The following is a 22,717-nucleotide window of genomic DNA, read 5'->3' as shown; positions in this document are numbered from 1 at the left end:
CCAAGTGGGATATTGAGACGGTTATATATTCTTCTTATATATAATCTTTTGGAGTTGTGATAAAGTCAATTAAATGGAATGCCATAATCTTAGTTAAAAGTACTCATATAATAGGTTTTCAGTAAAGTTGAGACTTGAGATGTCTGGTAATATACTCCTCAAAGTATTGCATAGGATGATGTTAATCGGCCTTGTCATTAAGTACTCATATTTCTTAGTTGACTTCCATATAGTCAGAATCATTTTTTAGGCTAATGGTGCAATCATGTGAAAAATGAAAAGATAATACTTTAGCACGTCTTCAAGCATGATAATTTTGAAAATATTAAGTTACTGTACTTTGCTTCAATTAAAGTTTTTTTTTTTTTTTTTTCAGTTTGATTTGCAGCTCTGAAGATTATAATTTGAGAATTAGATTAATTTATGGTATGTTATTTCTTAAACTTACTCTTTGTTGCAGAGTATAATGGATCCTTCACACAATTGGATGATCATGGTTATTTTCAAGCACATGGATCTCATATGGTATGTTCTTCTGACGTATACTTTCATTTCTATTTGCAAAAATTAGGCAAAACTATGTCTCGTTCTGCTTGGCTGATAAGGGTAGTTTTGTATAATTGTGTCTTGTTGATAATTGATACTTGTGTATCGGTTGATCACATCAGGGATGCAATCAGACAATGGATCACTAGTCTATTATTTACCTGCTATAATCCATATGCTTCTGGGGCAGTGGTTGGGGTAGATGGGCAAAGTGTTGGTCAACAAGCATATTTTTCTTCACCTTGATACCTTCCACATCCTGTTTTCTATGGATCAGAAGCCATGCCTTGCTATTCATGGGATTCAGCATATTTTAGTGATGTCTCAAATGGCAATACTGGTTCTCAAAATGGAAAATATGGATCAGCTTCTACTTTTGCCAAGTCCAGTGGTTTTAACTCTATGAAGTCTAATGACAATACTGCTGGCAAATCCTCTAAGTCTACAAATACACAAGCAATCAGACCTTTAAACAAGGTATGAAATATTCTTACTTTTTATGTCTATATCTTTAAACTTTCCCAAAAGAATTGATTTTGAAGTTTGTTGTGCTTGTTGGTCATCACTAGTCTTCAGTTTTGAGTGTTTTTGCTGATTTAACTTTTTTTGTTACAGGTGTCTGCATTGGGTTCTGATTTCTCAGCACGTCTCTCGAAAGGATACCATCCTGTAGGAAATTTGCCTCCTTTTTCTATCCAAAAACATGGTCCATTCCCGCATAATTGTCCTATGAACTATAGACAGAACGGAAGGATATGGAATGGAAATGATAGAAATAAATCTGGAGACAGATTCTATAAAAACAGTGATTTTGAAACCTCAAATGAACTAACTTCTGGTCCTAGGGGCTCTAACAAATTTCCTTCTCTGGAGACTGCTGTCAAGGAAGACTTGGGAATCACTGTACAAAGAGATCAGTATAACAAACCAGATTTTGAAACTAAGTACGCAGATGCTAAGTTCTATGTTATCAAATCTTACAATGAAGATGACATTCATAAGAGCATTAAATATGATGTATGGGCAAGCACTCCAAATGGCAATAAGAAGTTAGATGCAGCATTCGGTGAAGCAGAACAGAGATCTTGAAAATAATGGTAGGTGGCCTGTAACTTATAGCAGAGACACTCAAGAGGTATCTCCTTTGCTTTAGAACTCAATTGTCTTCTGATGTTTCTGTTGTGAAAGCCAGTCTGCTCTACATTTACATCTTCTAATTTGTTATATTATATTTTAAGAAATATGGCTAGAACTAAATACATATTGATTGTCGAAAATTGTGTTTACTTCATGGTAGTACTGCTTTACAATGAATATTTGTTATACCTGACCTTGTAATGTTGGTATTGGTGCATAAATATTTTTAATTTAATTTTAACAAAAAAAAAAAAAAAAAAAAAAAAAAAAACTACTCTCTATTTTTGAAGTTCGTGGTTTTGAGAAAAGACCTGTTCTCTTACACAACAGCTTCTATTTGTGGAAGTCTTCTGCAATATGCTGTGCATATGGTTCCCCTGCATTAAAAACTCAACTTAGCAGTGTATGTTGCCATTTTTCTGTTATTTTCAGTGGTTGTACTATACAATATAGGCTTGATATTTCAATATATCTGGCAAAAGATGCTGCTAGAATAGAAACTTGTGCATGGTGGCCTCTGTTCTTGTTGAATATATTAAAGGTTGGATTGACACGATTTGTTATAATAATTTGCAGATTGGACTTTAGCAAGGTTTGGAAATGCTGAATATATTTAAGAGTTATTCAGCTAAGACCTCATAATGTTAGATGACTTCAATTTCTATGAAAATCGAGAGAAATCTCTACACACTAAAAAGAACAATAAGCCTGCAACTTTGCAAATGGAGATACACGAAAATGGTGAGTTTCTGCAAGTTCACTCTCGAAAACTAGCCTTATAGTTTTGTCAACAATTCAGGTTTGACCATTGCATCTTCTGAGAAGATGCATTTATTCCCTAAAATTTGCTATTGTTAAAATCATGATCTTATTGTTATCAGTTTGGACTAGCAGCTGAATTCTATGAATTTTGCTGTGCAATGTTAGGGATCTTGCCTAGATACAACAACAACTAAACCTTAAGTCTTGCCTAGATACTTAACTAAAATTGAATGACTGCTGTGAATTGTATTAGTGCTCCATTTTAAATTTGCCGACTGCTATGGAAGTTAGCTGAATTCTGCTTAATGTTTGTTCATTTTTAGTTGCTAATTTTGCAACTCTATTTTTATCGTGCAGAAGCATATAAAAGCAGGAGATAGGAAATGTGATGATGATTTGACGATCAAGAAAACTACTAATCCCATGACTCTTATCAATCTAATGAAGAATCTCTCTCTCCACGGCTACAATCCAAAGAGTAATTATGTAAAGAAGCCAACAGAAAATTCAATTCCTGTTGTTCCTCTACCATAGGCATTTTAGAGGTTTTTTAGTTATTTACAATGTTTATTCTACTCTAATGTGATGTTGTTGTTCCTCGTCCTTATTTTATCATTTCTTTAGCTTTCCATTATGAGCCTGTTATAATTATAAAGGCTATTTGTTCTTCAGGTTAGAGAGTTGTAGTTTATTTGCAATGTGTATCTTAGTTGATTTGGAAGTGAAGTGGGGTTCAGTTTCAGTCAATCGTTAGATTTGGAAGCTAATGTTGTAATGTGGATGACAGAATAGATTATATGTTCACATAACAACATATTATATTGTAATATTGTTCACATTACATATAACGAAGATACTATTTATCATTTCACCTGTTGTTTTTCCCCTGATTTGAGCTTAATTATTCTCCTGTATGGTCTTCCCTCTCTCAAATGACAATAGAGCGGCAGATGATAGAGCTGCAAAAGAGTAAAGCAATTAAGAATGCTAAAATGTAACGGGAAACTAGAAATGAGTTATACCTGTTGTGAAAGTGAGTGGGGTTTGGTTAAGAGGAAGCAGGAAGACATAGAGAGAGATTTAGATCGAGTGAAGAAGAAGAAGAAGCCTCCTCCTCATTATTTATTCTTTTATCTCTACTATATATAGGATGGACCCCACACTCCATAATTTCCGGCCGATCCATGTAATAGTCAGTGTTGAAGCAAAATGAGGCCTCAACGAAACACTCTTCATCAAAACGTGTCCTCAATCCATTGAATGAAAGCAACACGTGTGATAAGTCCGAAAGATACGGATACGGACCTCCATAATAACCATTCCAATTCGCAACGTCCTTATCGCTAAATAAGTTGAACGCATTACGTTCCCGCCTATTTCCAGATTCACATGTGAAATCCACTTCAAATCCAGGAAAATCAACTTCACCATAGGGACGAAGAACAACGCAGAAAGAGAAGGCAATTACGTGACGAAGGTCAAGTTTGAAGGAAAGCGAGGATCCTTTATTCTTATACCTCATCCTTTCTGGCACTTCACCTCCTGCCATCAATAATGTAACTTTCTGACCCAACTTGTGCGCTTCAAAAACATCCTCCATTACTTTCTTATTCAATTTGACGCAATTACAAAAATCAAGAAATTTGCAATCTTCAGATTCACTTTTATATGCTTCTTCATTTTCATCTTCATGTTCTAAGAAATTGAAAGAAATTGATGCAGATTCTAGAGAGTGGCAATTAATTGCATGTAATAATTCTAAGCATGATGGAAGCCCTGGTAAACTTTTAAGTCTCTCGCAACTTTCTAAATCAAGCAGTTTCAACTTCGAAAGACATTTCAACTCGCCTATGCTGCTTGGAATAGTCACGAGTCTTGAACATTCAGATAGATAAAGTTCTTCAAGACGTTTCAAATTGCCAATGCTGCTTGGAAGACTCTCGAGTGCTGTACACCGATCCAAGGACAATATGACAAGTTGAGACAGATGCTTAATTGATGAGGGCAGTTGTTCTATTCCAGTTCCGTCTAATTTTAGAATCCTTATATTACACGGAATCTCTGGACAATCTTTGATTTTATTGGGTCCAGTTAGATCAAGTTCAGTAAGCTTGCTCAGATTTTGAAGAGAGGGAATTTCAACCAAACTCAAACAATCTTTCAAATATAAAAACTCGAGATTTGGGGCAATACTAGACAGGTTCAGAATCCTGATCAGGTCATGAGAGTAGTTGAGGTCCATTAATTTCAAATTTTCAAGAGGCTGTAATTAAATAGAAAAATATCAATAAATTAGAAGATACAAATTAACTTTATAAAATATAGCTAAAATATATAAATTGTACCTTATCTCCTCCATTCCACAGTTGTATGAGTTTGCTAGAAGTCATGTGAAGTTCTACAAGATTCTTTGGCCAAAAATTTAACGGCAAAGATTCCAGAGGATAATAATCCCAGTAAAGACATCTTAGTGCTTGTGCACAAAATTCAAAGTTCTTAGGAAGGAGCACTCTGTTCGGTATTGGATATACTTCGATGAATCTAAGATTGCACATCTTCGCAAAGGCCGTGGCACTTAGCTTCAAAGGCTTCTGAACCCGACGAAACGATATGGCCTCAACATTTTCGGTTCCCTAGTAAAATAACAGCAAAAAGGATTATTGATTAATACTTAATTCGTCACGAGATCTACAATTCTTACAAAATTCAAATATGATAATGATAAAAGCTTCATTGATTAATTTGGTCCTTACCGTCTCTGTTGTCAATACATAACTAATATCTTCATAATTCCACAACCTGTTGCGTCCGCCAGGCTGTTTGCATTCGTCATTAACAATATTCTTGCCCATTTGCTCTAGCAAGTCATGCATATCTACCCTATTGTTTGAAATAGTTATCAGAGACTTCTCACTTAGACGAGGTATTCCACTTTCTGGATAGAAACCAAATGCTTTTAATTTTCTCTCAACATAATCTTTATGTGCACCTTTGAAGAAACATGCAATATCAAGAAATATTTCCTGTTCATTCTTTTCTAGCCCATCATAACTTCTTTTCAAAACATCTTCAATTTTTTTAAGAGATTTGCCTTTCAATTTTTCCAATTCGCTTTCCCATTCTTCTATCGTCCTATGAAATAAATGAGATCCCAAAACTTTAAGAGCTAGTGGATTGCCTCCAGCATAGATTGTCGCCTTCTTTGATAGCTCCTTATATTCTTCCTTGGGACGATTTTGCTCGAAGGCATGTAAGCTAAAGAGTTCCAGACCTTGAGAATCAATTAACTTCTCAACCTCATATATGCCTTCTTTTGATAAACCAAGTGAATTTCTACTAGTTATGATGATTCTACTTCCCTCACCATACAAATGACACTCTCCTGCTAAATCTTTTAAATGGTTTCGATCCTCTATATCATCAAAAACAATCAATACCTTCATACTCTTGAGCCTTTTGCAAACATGATCATTCAAATCATCTATATGTTTGTCCCTTAATAATTCACAAATTATTTTTTTTCGTGCTGACTTTGATGATTTCTTTATCATTGTTTCCCTGACATTTTCAACAAAGTAATGACCATTAAATTGATTTTTGTTTCGACGAAATACTTCTAGTGCAATAGTTGTTTTACCAACGCCTCCGATCCCCAAAATTCCTACAACTTGCTTATCTTTTAACAAGCATTCCACTTTTTCCACACGCGATTTAATTCCAATCAATTTGGTATCATAAGAATCATCACTTTTAGACATATCACTAAATTTTTTCAACACATCATTGACGATTTTCTCTACTAATTCGGCCTCATACCTAGTCACATATAAACAACAAACACTGATAAGTAAGATAGACTCACACTTGTAAGTAAATACTAATATATATATATATATATATATATATATATATATATATATATATACACGCTAAGCCTTAAAATGACTTTACATGTGTGTGCTGCCTAGAAAAGGGCACATGAGGCACAACCTTTTTATTTTTGTTTTTATATTTTGTTATATCATAACTAGTTGTATCACATGAAAAATTAACTTTTTATCCAAAAATTTTAGAATTTCGACCATTAAAATACAAAAATATTAATAACTATTTAAAATTCATTTTCCTATTTTTTTAAAAAAAATTAAAATTTTTGAACTTCTACTGATCATAATATTTTTAAAAATTAATCATTTTTAAATTCATTTAAAATTATATTAATATATTCATATTTATATCTAAATAATTATTCGCTAAAAAATTATTTATAAAATTTAAGTAATTAATTTTAAAGACATTTCTTATTATATTTAAAATTGAAAAAATTTAAAAATAATATTTAAAATATTGCTACGTTTAAAAATAAGAAAAACTAATATATTAATCAATTTATTTATACGTTAGCACTTGAAATAAAATTATAATTAATTAAAAATTGTATTATTAACATTTTACAATATGATTATAAAAATAAAAAATATAGAAAAATACACATTAAATTATTTTATTAAATATATATTATTGATATAATTTTTTTTTAAAAATAATTCATTGTTTTTCTAAGTTAATAAAAATGAAATTAAAAACAATTTGTTCACTAAAAATTATTTATAAAATTCAGGCATTTATTTTAAAAATATTTTTTATTATATTTAAAATTTAAAAAATTTAATAATGGTGTTTTAAAAATTATCACCTGTCATCCAATTTTTCTTATTTTATTTATTATTTTACTTATATATGTCAGATAACTTAAAAATAACAAAAATTAAGATATTAATCAATTTATTTACTTATTAACACTTGAGATAAAATTATAATTAATTAAAAATTTTATTATTAACATTTTATAATATAATTATGAAAATATAAAAATATAAAAAAATATATTAAATTATATTATTAAATAAAAAAATAAACAATATGCTCAACATAAGGCAAAACGATTAGTATATAATTAATATGTTTTGATTTTAGAATAAGTTAACAAATATCGATTTTCATATTAGTGCTGCCTAATTCGAATTAGGTATTAAGATTAATGTAATCTATTAAAAGTTTCTATATTTTGATTCTCTTTCCTTAAAATGAAAAACTGAAAAAAAACTGCAGTAAAGAGTAATTAACTTACTTGATATTCTGTGAATCCCATCCTGATAAGTTGCTTACTTCCATCATAGCACGCTTCCAGTTGTCGACCTTTTGTGGACTGCCTTTTTCTCCATGCGTAGCAGTAGCAAATGCCTTCCCAAAATTCCCCGTAAGCTTTTGAACGTCAGTTGGATCTACCTTGTAAAAAACTGGTAGAACTATTTGTCCTGATTCTTCCTTGCATTTAATTATTTCAACAAGCTCATCCAAACACCATGGAGAATCTGCATAATTTTCAGAAAAAATGACTATTGAGACGCTTGATTCTCGAATTATTTTCAAGAGCTCTGGTGATATCATTTCCCCTTTATGAAGCTCTTCGTCCGTAAAAGTCTTGATTTGTTTGTCCTTCAAGGCTTTAGAGAGATGGGAGAGAATACCATAACGCGTATCGTCGCCTCTAAAACTAATAAAAACATCCCATTTCTTCCACTGATTGGGAGGAGTGGAAGAAGTAGAAGCCATTAGAAGGGATGAAAGAAGGGTCTTGTGCAACTGAGTTTGAACAAGGTATAGAGAGCAAAATAGTATTAGAGATGAATATATTGTGGGTGTGTGGTAAACTATTCTGAGACATGAAATTTATAAACAACAGATATTGAAATTAAGGGGAATAAAAAAAGGAAGGCGAGTGGAAACACCACATTGGCCTTCTACGAAGAAATCATTTAGCGTGAAAGAAATTATGAAGAGGTTAAGCAAAACAATAAGAAATCATTTCGTCCAAAGTACGTTTTCAATGGTCACTGTCTTATTTTTTGGTCTTTATGGCCGGCATTAATCTATTGCATTTTATCAAGTTATTGATTTAATTAAATTGGTACATATATAACTATTAAAAAAAATTGCGTATTAAAGACAATTGATGACTTGACTTGGACAAATGTTTTCAAGCAAAATTTAGGAACTCCTAAGAAAAATTCCTTTTTTTATTATTTTTATTGTCTAATTTTAAAAGAAATTTAAGAAACGAGAAAATTTAAAATATGAAATACCTAAAATTTATTTTTATTGTCTAATTCATTTTTTTTTCTTTTCTAGAATGCCATGCATATAATAAATACTTAAAATATAGAGCATTACATGTCAAATTGCAGGAAAAGGGTTGACGAAGCCAGCCATAATATATATATATATATATATATATATATAAAGCTACCATATCCTTCTTCTTGGAAGGAACATATTAATTACCAATAAACAATTAAAGGAACGGCTAGCACTTTGTCAGCAAAGTAAAAGCAGAAATTAAACTACAAACAAAACAAAGTCATCTGAAATTTCAATTCCAAACTCAATGTGGGAGGCAACGTTCAATCGTAAAAACTATCGAAAGCTTTTCCACCATCTATGCTCACATAAGCCAAGCTTTTAATTAAATTGCCTGCAATTCTCTATTATATCAATGTTCTTTTCTATATATATATATATATGATACCAAGTTGGTTTTTTATTTATTTACTTTTTTTTTTTTCATTGTTTGCATTTGGCAGACCACAGCGCTCTCAAGTTCTATTTTACAACGTAGTAAATCCTAAGGAAATAAAAATTTATAGATTATAAATTAACCGCAATAATATATATATAGCATTTTTTAAGTGCACTTGCAGAGCGTTAAAATTTTTAATAAAATATAAATGTATATAATTTCCTAAAATAATAGTAACAATAAATAGAAAATATAAAATATTATCTCCCTAATATAATTAACTAGCAAAATGCCGCGATTTTACACATTACTAATTATAATTTTAATATATAAAAATAAAATAATATTTTAAATTTATTGTTAATTGCATCATATTTTATTTTTTTATTACTTTTTATGTCGATTAAGCTTTTTATCTCTCAAATTTTTTTAATAAAAATTTTATAATTAAAATAAAAAATACAATAATATAATAGAAATATCGATTAAAATATAAAATTAATTAAATTATATAATTATTTTCATCACTTCAAAATATCAAAAAATTTTATATCCTCTAAAAATAATAAAAAATATAATATATTGAAATATTATTTTTATTTAGTAATATTAATATTATTCTAAAAGTAATATTAGTAATCTGAAAGCCATAAAAGTAGTGCAAAAGGAAAAAAATGAAAACAAAATTATATGTATGCACTATACAAAATTAAAAGTAAATAGAATAAATATATTTTCATATATTATAACTTACCTAACAATAATGGTTACTTATTATATCATTAAAAAGGTAATTATTTAACAATTTATAACTTATATATACATGATTATAGAATTATAAACTTAATAAATAATAGTAATTTAAAGCAATTGAATAACTAATTAACAAAAAATAGAGAAAATTTAATATAATTAAATTAATTATATCTTATAAATAAATTACCCCTTAGCATAATAATAATAACAATAATAATAACAACAACTAAGTTAACAATAAATACATTTATTAGTTGTAATATTAAACTTATAATATATGCCTCTATATATATATATATATAAGTGTTTCCACGTTAATAAGATTATCAAAATTTTAAAAATAACGTTCTCTTAAAAAAAGTCAATTTTCTTAAAAATAACTTAATTTTTCTTTTAATCTTAAAAATATTTTTCGTTGATATTTTTTTAATTATCCCAACACTAAAGAATATAAAAAATATTTTCCAGTGTAATTAACAAAAGCTTTCCCTTTATTTTCTACTCTTCCTCCCAGCAAAAAAGAAGGCAATTTCTTCCTTCATCTTGCTACATGTGCAAATTGTGGCAATCATACCCACCCCTCCAAGTTTTCTTACTTTCAGTATTGACCATATGATTAATTATATCTTTAAAAATTATAAATGGAAGAGCTTGTGGGTCTGAGCATGGAAATTAGCTAAAGCTTTGCCCTTTATTTTCCACTCTTCCTTGTAGAAAAACTCAATGCAACTTCTTCCATTATGCTCGTTCCAATTGCTTCTTCTTTGCTTGTACAGAGCTGCTCCCACCTCCGCTTATTTATTTTATTAGTCCAGCTTCAACTTGAGTGATAGATTCGATTAATAAATTTCAGCTTACAATTATTCTACTAATTTAAATTTTGAAGTTGATTCATTTATAAAATTTATAAATTAATTAATTTATGTATAATTATAATTAATTATCAGATAATTAATATAATTATAATTAATTTTCGAGTTGGTTGATTTATTTCCTCTTAACTTTTTGCCTTTTTTTTTCCCTCACACCCCCCTCAAAAAAAAAAAACTTATGAATAATTTGATTTTAAAATTATAATTAGAATTAAAATAATAATAAAATTTTAATTTGAATATTTTTTTTAATATCAATGTATTCTATATGAATTGAACTTTAATAGTAAAATTGCACAGTTTTTAAAATATAAATTTTCCCCCCTAGAATGCCATGCATATAAATACTTAAAATATAAAGCGTTGCATGTCAAATTGCAGGGAAAGGGTTGATGAAGAAGGAGAAGCCGGCCATGATAAGTGACAAAACAAAGGTGATGAGTGGAAACAGCTACCATATCCTTCTCCTTGGAAGGAACTTATTAATTACCAATGAACAATTAAAGGAACATATTTTTATTTTAAATAAAATTTAAATATTTTATGAAATTATTAAAATTTTCAAAATATAAATTATTAATAAAAAAATTTAAGTAGATTATTTTTTAAAATTTGTAAAATTAAATGGATTTAAATTTTTTTGGATAATAATAATCGGGTTTAAGATAGGTTCAGTTAGTTGATAATAAATTTTAATCAGATTTATGATGGGTTCAAGTTTTGAATATATTAATCAGGTTCAAAATGTGTGGGGTGATTTTTGCTAGTATCTTACCTATTGTCATCCCTAGCTCCAAAAAATAAATTATGTCTTTATTAGATGTATATTAAAATAAGATCAATAAAATAAAATCGTATTAAAGTAAATTGAAATTTATTAAAGACATAAAAAAGAGAAAGAGGTGATGTAAATTCACCGTAAGTGCACGGGTCATTCAGATACTATAGAAAATAGATATTGTTTCCTCAAAAAATTGTGTTATGAATTGAATTTATTTATGTAAAATGAACTATATTAAAATTGGGGTAATTATCGCATGTGGTTACTCAATTTTATAAGTGTTTTTATAAAAATCATTGAACTTCAATTTCTTTCATAAAAGTCACTGAATTTTAATTTCTTTCATGAAACTCACTGAACTTTAATTTGATTTCATAAAAGTCACTGTAACAAGAAATTAAAAGTTTTCATACTAATCTACTGACCTATCAACTATTTTATAAATAAAATTATCTAACTAATGGTTACTGGTAGAGAAAAAACGGAGAAAGATGAGGGGTTTGATAGTGAGGGGATAGCTGGATGCATTTACGTATCCTAATTTCATTTATAAAATAGTTGACAAGTTAATATAAATTTTAATTTTTGATCTAAGATCTTTTATAAAATAAAATTGAAAATTAGTGAATTTTATTAAATAAGTTAAAATTCAGTGATTTTTATAAAAACAATCATACAATTAAATATTTACGTATGATATTTACTTATTAAAATTGTAATATAATCAAACAAATAAGAAACCTGAATTTCAAGTTTAGAATATAAAAATGAAAAGTTAAATACAATAAATGACTAACTCAATAATTGATGACACCACCGAGCATGGTAGTCTGTTAGTTAACTTAATGAGATAGTATAGTCTCACTCCGATTTGACTTCCTACACTAATATAATGACTAAATATTGTCTTTATTTAAGAGTACAATGGGAGGTAGTTGTGGTTTGTTCAATGATTTATTTCATTGGGTGTCATATTGGGTTTAGTAGTAGATTCTTTCTTATGGGGTTGAGTTAAATCAAGGACATCATCAATAACTCCGAGTCTCGAATCTAAGGGATTATAATCATTATACACGGAGAGCCCTCATTTTTTATAAGTAAAAACAAAAAAAATCAATAATTAACTAAATAAAAAAATAAAAATATTAATAATAAAAATTAAAAAAATAAAATTTAATTAAGGACGTAAAAGTAAAACTTCAAGCAACTATTCCATAGTTACTCTTAGTTATGAATATTTTGATAAACGAAGTCTGACACAAGAAATTTAGAAATGACTTAAGTAAGTGAAGAAAGCAAAAAAGAAGATGAGTGAAAACACCAGGTTCGCCTTCCAGGAAGGATTGCATAACTCTATTTAGTCGACAAAAAGTAAATGCAAAACAGTAGAGTAGGGTGGTTCTAATAATTCATTGGGATTGAATTCCAAACTTACTGATTAGCGTGTGGGGTTCAGTCATAGGAACTTTAACAAGAGCTCTTTCCCTTTACTTTCCACTCTTCCAATCCACTGTGGCCTTTCTACTTCTTTCTTCTTTTGCCATGCAAATTGTACCAATCATATCCTACCACATGGAGTCTTCACCAACTCCATATTTTATGCCGGTCATTTCTTTTATTTTTTTAATTTTATTTTATTCTAAATATCAGTCATTTCTTTTAGCTTTAAATTTAAATTTTAGGTTTTTTTTCTTAAAAAATAACATTTTAAATGTCTATCTCCAAGAAAATAGTTTCAATTTAAAATTAAATAATTTCATTCAGAAATTTCAATTTTCAAATTCAACGTGAAAGGGGAAAAAAAATGAAAACACCATATTTACCTTCGAGGAAGGTACACATAGCTCTAAACAGAAGAAGAAGATGACATGAATGAAATTATATATATGTAGAGATTAAGCGAAAGATCGAATAAGTAATTATTTTCTCTAAAATATCTTTTCTTTTCAATGGTCTCTCTCTAATTTTTTGTTCTTTATGGCCAGCATTGTTCAGAAATTTCATGAAAAGTAATTTATGAAAAGTAATTTATATAAAAAAAATATTTTCAATAGAAATTATTTTTTTAAAAAATATTTTTTATCATTTAGTTGTAAAGTTAAACTTATGATATGTGCTTATATTATGTATATATAAGTGTTTTCATATTAATAAAATTGTCAAAATTTTGAAAATGGCGTTTACTTAAAAAAAAGTTATTTTCTTAAAATGGTTTAATTTTCCTTTTGATCTTAAAAATACTTTTCATTGATCTATTTTTTAATTATTCCAAACACTAAAAAATATAAAAAAAAAATATTTTCCAGCGTAATTAATTTAAGCTTTTCCCTTTATTTTCTACTCTTCCTCCCAGCAAAAAAGAATGCAATTTCTTCCTTAATCTTTGCCACATGTGCAAATATACCAATCCTACCCACCCTTCCATGTTTTCTTACTTTCATTATTGACCAGAAGATTAATTATAAATGGAAAAGCTTGTGGGTTCTGAGCATAGAAACTAGCAAAAGCTTTGCCCTTTATTCTCCAGTCTTCCTTGCAGAAAAACTCAATGCAACTTCTTCCATTATGCTCGTTCCAGTTTGCTTCTTCTTTGCTTATACAGAGCTGCCCCCACCTCCGCTTATTTATTTTATTAGTCCAGCTTCAACTTGATTGATAGATTCGATTAATAAATTTCAGCTTACAATTATTCTACTAATTTAAATTTTGAAGTTGATTCATTTATAAAATTTATAAATTAATATATTTATATATAATTATGATTAATTGTCAGATAGTTAATTTAATTATAAATAATATAACTATAAAATTAAAATATATAGCTAAAAAGCTTGTGACGTCCATTCTTCTTACTAGGAAACTGAATGCAACTTCTTCCAGTACATGCTTGATCCAGTTAATTTGTTTCATCTTTGCTTATACACAGCTGCTCCCATCTCGGCTTATTTATTTTGTAAGTCTAGCTTCAACTTGATTTGTAGATTCCATTAATAATAAAAGAGTTGAATTTGAGCTTAAAATTACTCTACATTTTCGAGTTGGTTGATTTATAAGAATGCTATGAACTGCCAAGCCATTGCAACAAATCTCACCTCAAAACTTATCCTGCAAATTGTAAACTACAATAAAATTAATGGCAAATCTAACCTATGCATTAAAATACATTAATTTTTATGCCAAAATTTCCTGTGCTAAGGAATAGTAGAAATATTGTGGCGATTTTGTTATTTCCTCTAACGTTTTGCCTTTTTTTTTTTTCTCGCTCACCCCCAAAACAAAAAAAAAAAACAAAAATAAATGACGCCGTTTTATTCATCCTACCTCCCTCCCCCCCCCCCCCCTGCACACCGTACGCCTTCCCCATTCCCTTCTCGGTAGGGATGAGCAATCAGTTCAAATCGAATCGAATCAAATCGAATCGAATTAAATTATAAAAATCAAACCGTCAATTTTAGAAATCAAACCGAATCGTTTTATTTCGGTTCGATTCGGTTAAACCGATCGGTTTGATTTTTTATTGATTTTTTAATTTAGACTTGATTTTCAAGTTATTTGGTCTAATTTTAACTTTGGTTTGAACCTAATAACCATTAATCAATGAAATTAAACAATTAATATATATAAAATTAAATATAATTCATAAATTTTCCATAAAAATAAATTAATTCAAAAATCGATTCGGTTCGATTTGACTATATAAATCACTATTCGGTTCGGTTCGATTTAACCGATTTTTTTCTCTTCAAAATCGAACCGAACCGAAATAACCAAAATTTTTATAAATTAAAACCGAACCGAACCGGTTAAATTTTAAAACCGAACCGATTGAACCGAATTGACTCAGTTCGGTTCGATTTTTCGGTTTGAACCGAATTCTGCTCAGCCCTACTTCTTCGTGCATTCTGCAGGGAAATCGACACCGTTTCAGACTTAGATGTGTCGTTTCCCTCTTCGTTCTACCTTCTTGCCTCACTTCTTCTTTCTTTCGTTTTGGATTTTTTCGTTGGGGCAGAGCATCTTCTTCTCCACGCTTTTGCTTCTTCAAGTGGGTTTGCTTCCTTCTTGATTTGATGAGTAATAGTTTATTTATTGTTCTTCTTCATTTCATTTATTATTTATTTGTTTTGATTATCGATTCTCACATGCCTAATAGTGAATTCACTGTTCTTCTTCTACGCATTGTCTTGGTAATCATTTTATCTTGCACGCTTTTGTACTATGTTTGTATGTTTATGTAATTGATTTGTACTATTTGTTTTGTATTTCTACATTTAATCTTGCTATTCAAGTGGCTTTAGTTCTTCTTTTCTCAGTGTTTTTGTTTCGTGTTCCTGTCATTGGGTTTTTGCTTGTTTCCCTTCAATTCTCAGTATGTTTCTTTTTTTTTTTTTTTGGTTATAGTTGTTAGTTTATACCTTTTGTTGATTCCTTTTTTATGATTTTTACTTGCTTATTTGATTTTGCTAAAGCTGTGAAGCCAATGTTGTTCTGTCATTCTACCCATTTAATATTGGAATGCAAAACTTAAATATGAAGGACTTTGCAATGTCTTTTTGTTTTTTTGATAGACATGCACGGGAAGCATTTTGATGGCTGGCTGTTAGTCCATTCACCAAGCTTCCTCATCTTTATAATGTGCATATGATGGAGCAGTATAAGGAAGCACCATTTGGTGAACTTAAGTCCTGTTTTTGCTTTTGCAAATGCAAATGCATCAAATGATCAGTAGCAGATTAGGCGCAGAATCTTTAATTCTGCACATGATTTGTCACAATTGATCATCTCCTTCTTTCTCACATAATTGTCCTGTTTCTATGAACCATATTTCATTATTCGCCTACGTACCAATGTACCGCTTGCAGAAAGAATCATATCAGGAACTAATATGTGTATCTTGCTGAGATGGGGGAAAATTTTTTCCATGAAAAGCATGACTAGAATTAAAATTCTTATAAATAATAAATTCGCAAAGTACCAACGCCAGTAGTGTATTTTATAGAATGCTTATAATGATCCAGTTGCAAAAAGGGGTTGGTTCTTAATTATATTAGAAATGTTTATATACGCACCATAGTTGCAGCCACTAACTACTCTCCAGCTAACAAACTTGGGAAGGGTGGCTTTGGTTCAGCATATAAGGTGCTGTAACATCAGAATATTTATTGGCTTTACAGGGTTATATCTCTGTTTGTTGAAAGATGTATGTTATTCTGATAGTGATCTTGCTATTGTTGCCTAGATTCATATCTACTACAATTTTTTCTTTTTTTAATTTCTAAACCTGTTATCTCATTGCCTTAGTAGCGTGACACAAATCTCCCCCTTCTAATTGGATAAGCTGACCAGTGAGATGTGTTGGTGATGCTGGTGGCGCAGCTTGACCAGTGCAATATTCCTTTCTCTTTATGTAGGCACCACCAGCATCTCAGCCTAATTTCATCTCATGGTCCATTTTCCTTTTAAATGAAAAAAAAAAAATCCTGTTTGTCTCAAAACCAACGAACAATTTCAATTTAATTCTGATTCAATTCTTTTTTGATAAGCAAAACATATTTATTAAAAGGAAATCTAAAATAGGAACAAAAAGGGCTGAAAAACCAGCCACATAAATGTGGAAAATTGACATCAAAAAACCTAAATTACACACTAAACCAGCTCAAAACAAGTATGCAGATAGAGGTGCCAAGACGAACAAATGCAGATGCATACCCCACTGAAATATATATGCACATATGTTTCAAATTCTGCAAATAATTGATGGCAAACTAACGTAGCAAACACATATGCTTCAAATTCCAAATGAAGATCCAAAGGCTAAATCTAAGCAAATAGGCTCTAGATAAATGCTCAGAACCCACGCTGACTGCAGATGCTAAAGACTTACGCTGACTGCAGATGCCAAATAAAACAATCTCCTATCAGCCACAAAAATTAACAGCCCCCTGCTAACCGAACTCTAGATTACCCCAGTCACCCACCAAAAATATTGACTCTTGCAATCAAAGCCACTACTGAAACCCAATCAGAACTGCTTATGAAAGTAGAACAGTCCGCCTAGCACAAATTTCACCGCAGTAGCCAAAACCCACTAATGGAGAACTAGACAGATGCACAGCACTTTCAAAAGAAAAGAGCAATTATCCACCATCGAATAAGAAAGCAATAATCCACCATCGAATAAGAAAACGAGCTACTTTATGGATACAAACAAAGTCAATATTCAATGCTAAATCCCCTTAATTTGCTAAATTGTTAATGATACACTACTGATCCAAAAGATATGACCAACTGAAGAAGATAAAACTAATATACTATTGAATTATAAATTTCGCTCCAACAACATCCCACCTCTGGAGACGTCCACTTTAGAGAAACAACATACGAGAAGGATTGGTCAAAAACCACAAACACCACACGATTAGTCGCGCCACAAACAATAGCACTCATAATCGCAACAACGCTAAAGATACGAGCAAAATCAGCGTTAAATGTTGTAAAGGAGCATATCTGCAGCAATTTGTTTGGCCATATGACTCACAACGGCGTCATCATCTTCATCAAAGACCAAACCCAGTTTTTCCCCCAATTTAGCGTCGCAACAGCTTCTTGGAGTGGAGAAATGGTGTACGATTTCACTATTTTAGAACATAGCAATTTGTTCACCCGTCTTATCTCATTATCAGTTGCTAAGAAAGGCTTAGTGGGCTCACTTCTGCCCCGACCCAACTTCAGGCATAAGCCCCATATATCCTTAATTGGCCTATTTTTCTTCCCCAGCTTAACAATATGGTTTATCTCAAGTTGTGACAAAGGTAGATTACCGTCGATGCTTTGGCTATCAACCAAGTTCTCTATAACTGGCTCTGTGCTTAACCCATTTGATGCTTCGTCATCAGATGCACAATGAATAACGAGTTGGTCATGCTCATGCAAAGTGGATGCTGTTGGCCTATCGTTTAGTTAAGGGTTAGACTCTAATTCATTCTCTGTGCTCCCAATAGGTTCAAATGAGCCTTGAGGTGGAGCAGCAGGTGGGTTTGTAGCGCTTGAGGATTCCAGCTCTTCAATATTCAACTGTTCACTATAACAAGGTGGGTTTTGGTTGTTAATAATTACTAGCTCAAGGTTGGATGCAGGTTCATAAGTGTCTTCAGACATGTGAGCAATATTTGTTTTTCCAAGAGTTCCCTGAAATTGAATGCTCATGAGTGCTTTCCATTAACAGGGGATATGGGAACCGACAAAGATTATTATTGTGGCGCGATTCCTCAGTTATTTCTTCATGCGAGACACCCAAATTAGCAGAATCAAGGAAATTATCTGCTGAGGTAAGACCTTTTGGTGTACCCAATGCATTCTCCGATGAAACGACTAGTGCCGAGCTGAACTTCTTTCAGCTTGTCCCTGTCGTTTCGGTAGCTGATGATGAATCTGCCTTCTTGCTAACCCAACTAGAATTCTCAGAGATGAATGGTTCTTCAACTAAAACAATATGGTACCGAGTTTTATCAATATCAACAGCCACAATTTTGTTATTGTGATCCAACGAGCTAGCAAGAATGATTAATCCAACTGAATCAATTTTTTATTTAGCGAGCGTAGGACCATCGATTAAGACTACATCCCCCACTTAGTTCCCAATCCAAGTAAAAATTTCCTTCGTCCAAACATGTAAAGGAATGCCATATGCCTTAGACAAGCTAGGCGCTTAGAAGGTGTGGAAGTAACCTGCCAAGGATGTATGTCAATGAACAACTGCTGCAACCATGAAGGGTCTACACTAAGGAAATGTTCCATGAGTTTCTTCGACTCAAAGGTTAGTAGGACAGTACTACCACCCATAGCAAGGACCTTTACAGTAAAAACTCCATCTGCACAGAAGTATTCCTCGAGGTTTGGAACGTTGTTGATGTTCAGTGCTGTCGCAACCACATATCAAGATAACCAATCCATATTCTCACTATTAGGGGTGAAGCGTCCTCCTAAAATGAAGTCTTTCTGGTCAGTGAGAGGGGGCATACCTGAGCATATGTCAAATCCCTTGACTTCCTTGTCCATGCCTGAAGGTTCTGCATGGTTGGCGTCATTGGGTCTTATGTTTTGCATGCTCACCTCTTTCTGCTCAGGCTGGTCGTGCCTATTTCTGTGCACAGCTTTGTTTCTCCAATCGCCTCTGTTTTTTCTGGGATCTCTATGGTCATTTGTTGTAGCTATTGTTTACTGCCTCTTGTTATTACGGGATGCAAAAGCTACGAGATTGTAGCTACTAATCCAGATATTATTGAGGTCCTTGAGAAGTGTACTTAAGGATTCCATTGAGCGAACTCTGGCAAACCCAAACCTTTTGCCCCTTCGATTTAACTTGTGTGGAACACAGATCTCCACAATCTCACCAAATTTAGAGAAAGAATTCCACAAGGCCCCAAGCATCCCATTCCGGGGGGAAGTTTTCTAAGTAAGCTGTCGGCAGATGGCGATTATGCATGGGTGCTCGGCCATTTTGGTTGGGGGGATAAAAGGAAGGGTGGGAAGGAAAAGAAAGGTTTTTGGAGAGGTTTTGGGCCATTTTTTTATGATGCTTCATCTGCTTCTGCCACTAGTTTTTGGCTGTTTGCACTGCAACTCTTTGCGGTTCGAATTGCAATAAATTTAACCAATTTTAATCCAATTTAAATCAATATGGTTTCAATTTTATTTAAACCCACCTTAAAATAAAAAGTAGTCAAAACATAATAAAATCTTTATGTAAATATAATTTTCAAACTTCCAAATAAAATTGACACCTCTACTTTTTTATTTTTTAATCAAACCCACACGCCTACTATTGAAATCTTAATTAATATCATACTAAGTAAACCACTTTACATACTTTATTAAAAATTAAAGCTGCCATCACTGACAGCATACAGTGCCAAGCAGCCGAATGCTATCAGCAATATGGTTGCAAGAGTAGTCCAAGCAGCTTCGCATAAGGATAAACAGAGAAAAATACATCCACCATACTTCTTCAAGGGAACCTCCTCCTTATTATTCTCTGTTCTTTTTGAGAGAGTCTTCATTTGTGGAAGGTAATGAAGATATTTGCAGATTAAAAATGGCATAATAAGTGTGAATATCACAGTATGTAAAGCGATAGTTTTACTTTGAGGATGATTGAAGATGACTTTGAGCATTTTGCAGTTGATCCTCCCACATATGCTTCTATCATGGCACCAACATAACTTGGCAAGTAAAATATAAAAATTAATAACTAAGTCAGAGGGGCTTATCAACTTCTATTATTATCTATATGATTCTTATAATTAATTTTTTTTTTATAATCAATAGATTTCTCATCCGACAAATTATCGACGTATTTTTCCCAGTTCTATGGTTATAAAAAATATTATTTATCCTTTCACCTGTTTTCTTTCCCCTGATTTGAGTTTATTCTCCTGTATAGCTATTCCCTCTCTTTCTCAAATGGCGATATTTAATATGCAGCAGGAGATGGTTTGATGTCTGAGCTTCGAGTATTTAAGAACCAAACACGGAGATGATAGAGCTACAAAAGATTGCAAGTATTTGTAAGAGTAAAGCAATTATGAATGCTAAAAAGTAACAGCAAACTAGAAATTACTTATAACTGTTGTGAAATTGTGTAGGCTTTGGTTAAGAGGAAGCAGCAAGAGATAAAAAGAGATTTAGATTGAGTGAAGAAGAAGAAGCCTCCTCTTCCTTTTCTTCTTCCTCATTATTTGTTCTTCTTCTCTTAATGTTGTCTTCCAATATTTGAAGAAGTAGTTTGTCACACCCAAGTTCTACTAAACATAACTAATATAACCTAAAACCAATATTTTAATATTTCTCCTATAAATTAACTATTTGAACACATAATAATAATAATAATAATATTATTATTATTATTATTATTATTATTATTATTATTATTATTAAAAACAAAAAATAAAGTTACTTACTTTGGATCGCACCCAAATGCTACTTATGTACCACTGTTACAAAATGAATGATCAAGTCCATGTAACTCTAAAATAACACTTCAAGCATGCATAATTTTGTGTCATAAAAATTTTAATGAAAAAAAATACATAAATAAATAAGACAACAATTTAGCATAAATTGACATTTCTCAAATAATAATAATAATAATAACTATAATAATAATCATAATAACAATTACTCCAATAAGCACCACAAGGCAACAACATGAACACAATTTAAAAGTCAAAGTCTCTCAAGGGCCTCTAAAATAAATAATATAATTCATATCCTCTTCATTAATCTCCACTCCAAGTCCAACAACTAAATTAAATAGTATTTATGAACAGCAATAGAGTTTAGGACATGCCAAACTTAATCCATGAGAGTAAACAATTGAACAAGGGTTTACAAAATTCATAATTAAATTTTATGATAATAAATATAAAATTTACCTTATTTCTTATTACTTGAAAAACCTAAGTGAATAAGATGATTAAAGAAGTTACATAGTATTTTATGCATTTTTCTATCAATTCATTTCATGTTACATTATCTAAAATTTCTGACTATTTAAGGCTAACGCCGTTTCAAATTAATCATATGTAACTGAAGTTTTAAATTTAATACAAAACTTGAAATCTGATGTTTCTCTGACTCAATAACAACTTATTTTAAAAATATAAAAAAAAAAACCATATTAAAATTTCTAGAATTCAAGTCTTAATTACCATTTTCATTAAATTTCCTAAATTCCTAAACCTTACCATTTGGACTTTGATTTAACATATTAAATATAATTGTTTCTTCTCAATAAAATCAACAAATACAATATTCTTTAGTTTCATATTTACATAGTTTTATACTTTCAAAAAATTACTTCTATCTAGTACTAATCTCATTTTCACAAGCAAATTATATAGTTTCAATTGGGAAATTCAGAATCACAATAGACAAAATACGAAGCCTATTAACTCAATATTTCAAAAGCAAAATTTATAGAAGCTAAATAGTCACGACTCAATTTATGGGCCGGACCGGTACTATGACTTGGGTCAGATAAGGCACACAAAACCTGTAGTAAGCCTAGTTATTCTCTAGCTCAACCTTAAAGCCCATATACAAGCCAATTTTTAAGAAATCAACTGGACAAAGTCCGGCCATATACTGGACTACCTAACAGGGAGTTTTTAGCTCACTCAACCTGTGATCACAATATAAATATATACATGGGGAGCTCAGCTCACCCTCACAATCCATAGTCAATTAATTTAATCAAATGGAAGCTCAGCTCCCTCATCCAAA

General features: G+C 31.0%; 3 protein-coding genes and 1 long non-coding RNA gene across 4 annotated transcripts; 1 reads left to right on the top strand and 3 right to left on the bottom strand.

Annotated features, from left to right (window-relative positions):
• Positions 1 to 828: 828 nt before the first annotated feature.
• Positions 829 to 1,635, top strand: LOC131172707 (YTH domain-containing protein ECT4-like). Its single transcript, XM_058134222.1, has 2 exons — positions 829 to 1,023; positions 1,162 to 1,635. The coding sequence occupies exons 1-2, from the start codon at positions 829 to 831 to the stop codon at positions 1,633 to 1,635; spliced, it is 669 nt and encodes a 222-aa protein (XP_057990205.1).
• A 1,858-nt stretch (positions 1,636 to 3,493) lies between these two features.
• LOC131172706 (disease resistance protein RML1A-like) lies at positions 3,494 to 4,687 on the bottom strand. Its single transcript, XM_058134221.1, has one exon. The coding sequence runs from the start codon at positions 4,685 to 4,687 to the stop codon at positions 3,494 to 3,496; it is 1,194 nt and encodes a 397-aa protein (XP_057990204.1).
• LOC131173448 (disease resistance protein RUN1-like) lies at positions 4,612 to 8,124 on the bottom strand. The gene is made up of 2 exons (XM_058135816.1): positions 7,577 to 8,124; positions 4,612 to 6,261 (listed from the first exon to the last, which is right to left on the bottom strand). Exons 1-2 carry the CDS (start codon positions 8,059 to 8,061, stop codon positions 5,103 to 5,105), a joined length of 1,644 nt encoding a protein of 547 aa, XP_057991799.1. The 5' UTR covers positions 8,062 to 8,124; the 3' UTR covers positions 4,612 to 5,102.
• A 12,395-nt stretch (positions 8,125 to 20,519) lies between these two features.
• LOC131173450 (uncharacterized) lies at positions 20,520 to 21,185 on the bottom strand. The gene is made up of 3 exons (XR_009143756.1): positions 21,054 to 21,185; positions 20,836 to 20,978; positions 20,520 to 20,655 (listed from the first exon to the last, which is right to left on the bottom strand). It is a non-coding gene; the product is annotated as an uncharacterized LOC131173450 (long non-coding RNA).
• Between the last annotated feature and the right edge of the window lie 1,532 nt (positions 21,186 to 22,717).

The sequence above is a fragment of the Hevea brasiliensis genome, chromosome 14 (genome assembly GCF_030052815.1).
Source record: "Hevea brasiliensis isolate MT/VB/25A 57/8 chromosome 14, ASM3005281v1, whole genome shotgun sequence".
Taxonomy (NCBI): Eukaryota; Viridiplantae; Streptophyta; class Magnoliopsida; order Malpighiales; family Euphorbiaceae; genus Hevea; species Hevea brasiliensis.
This window is presented reverse-complemented; position numbering and strand designations above follow the sequence as displayed.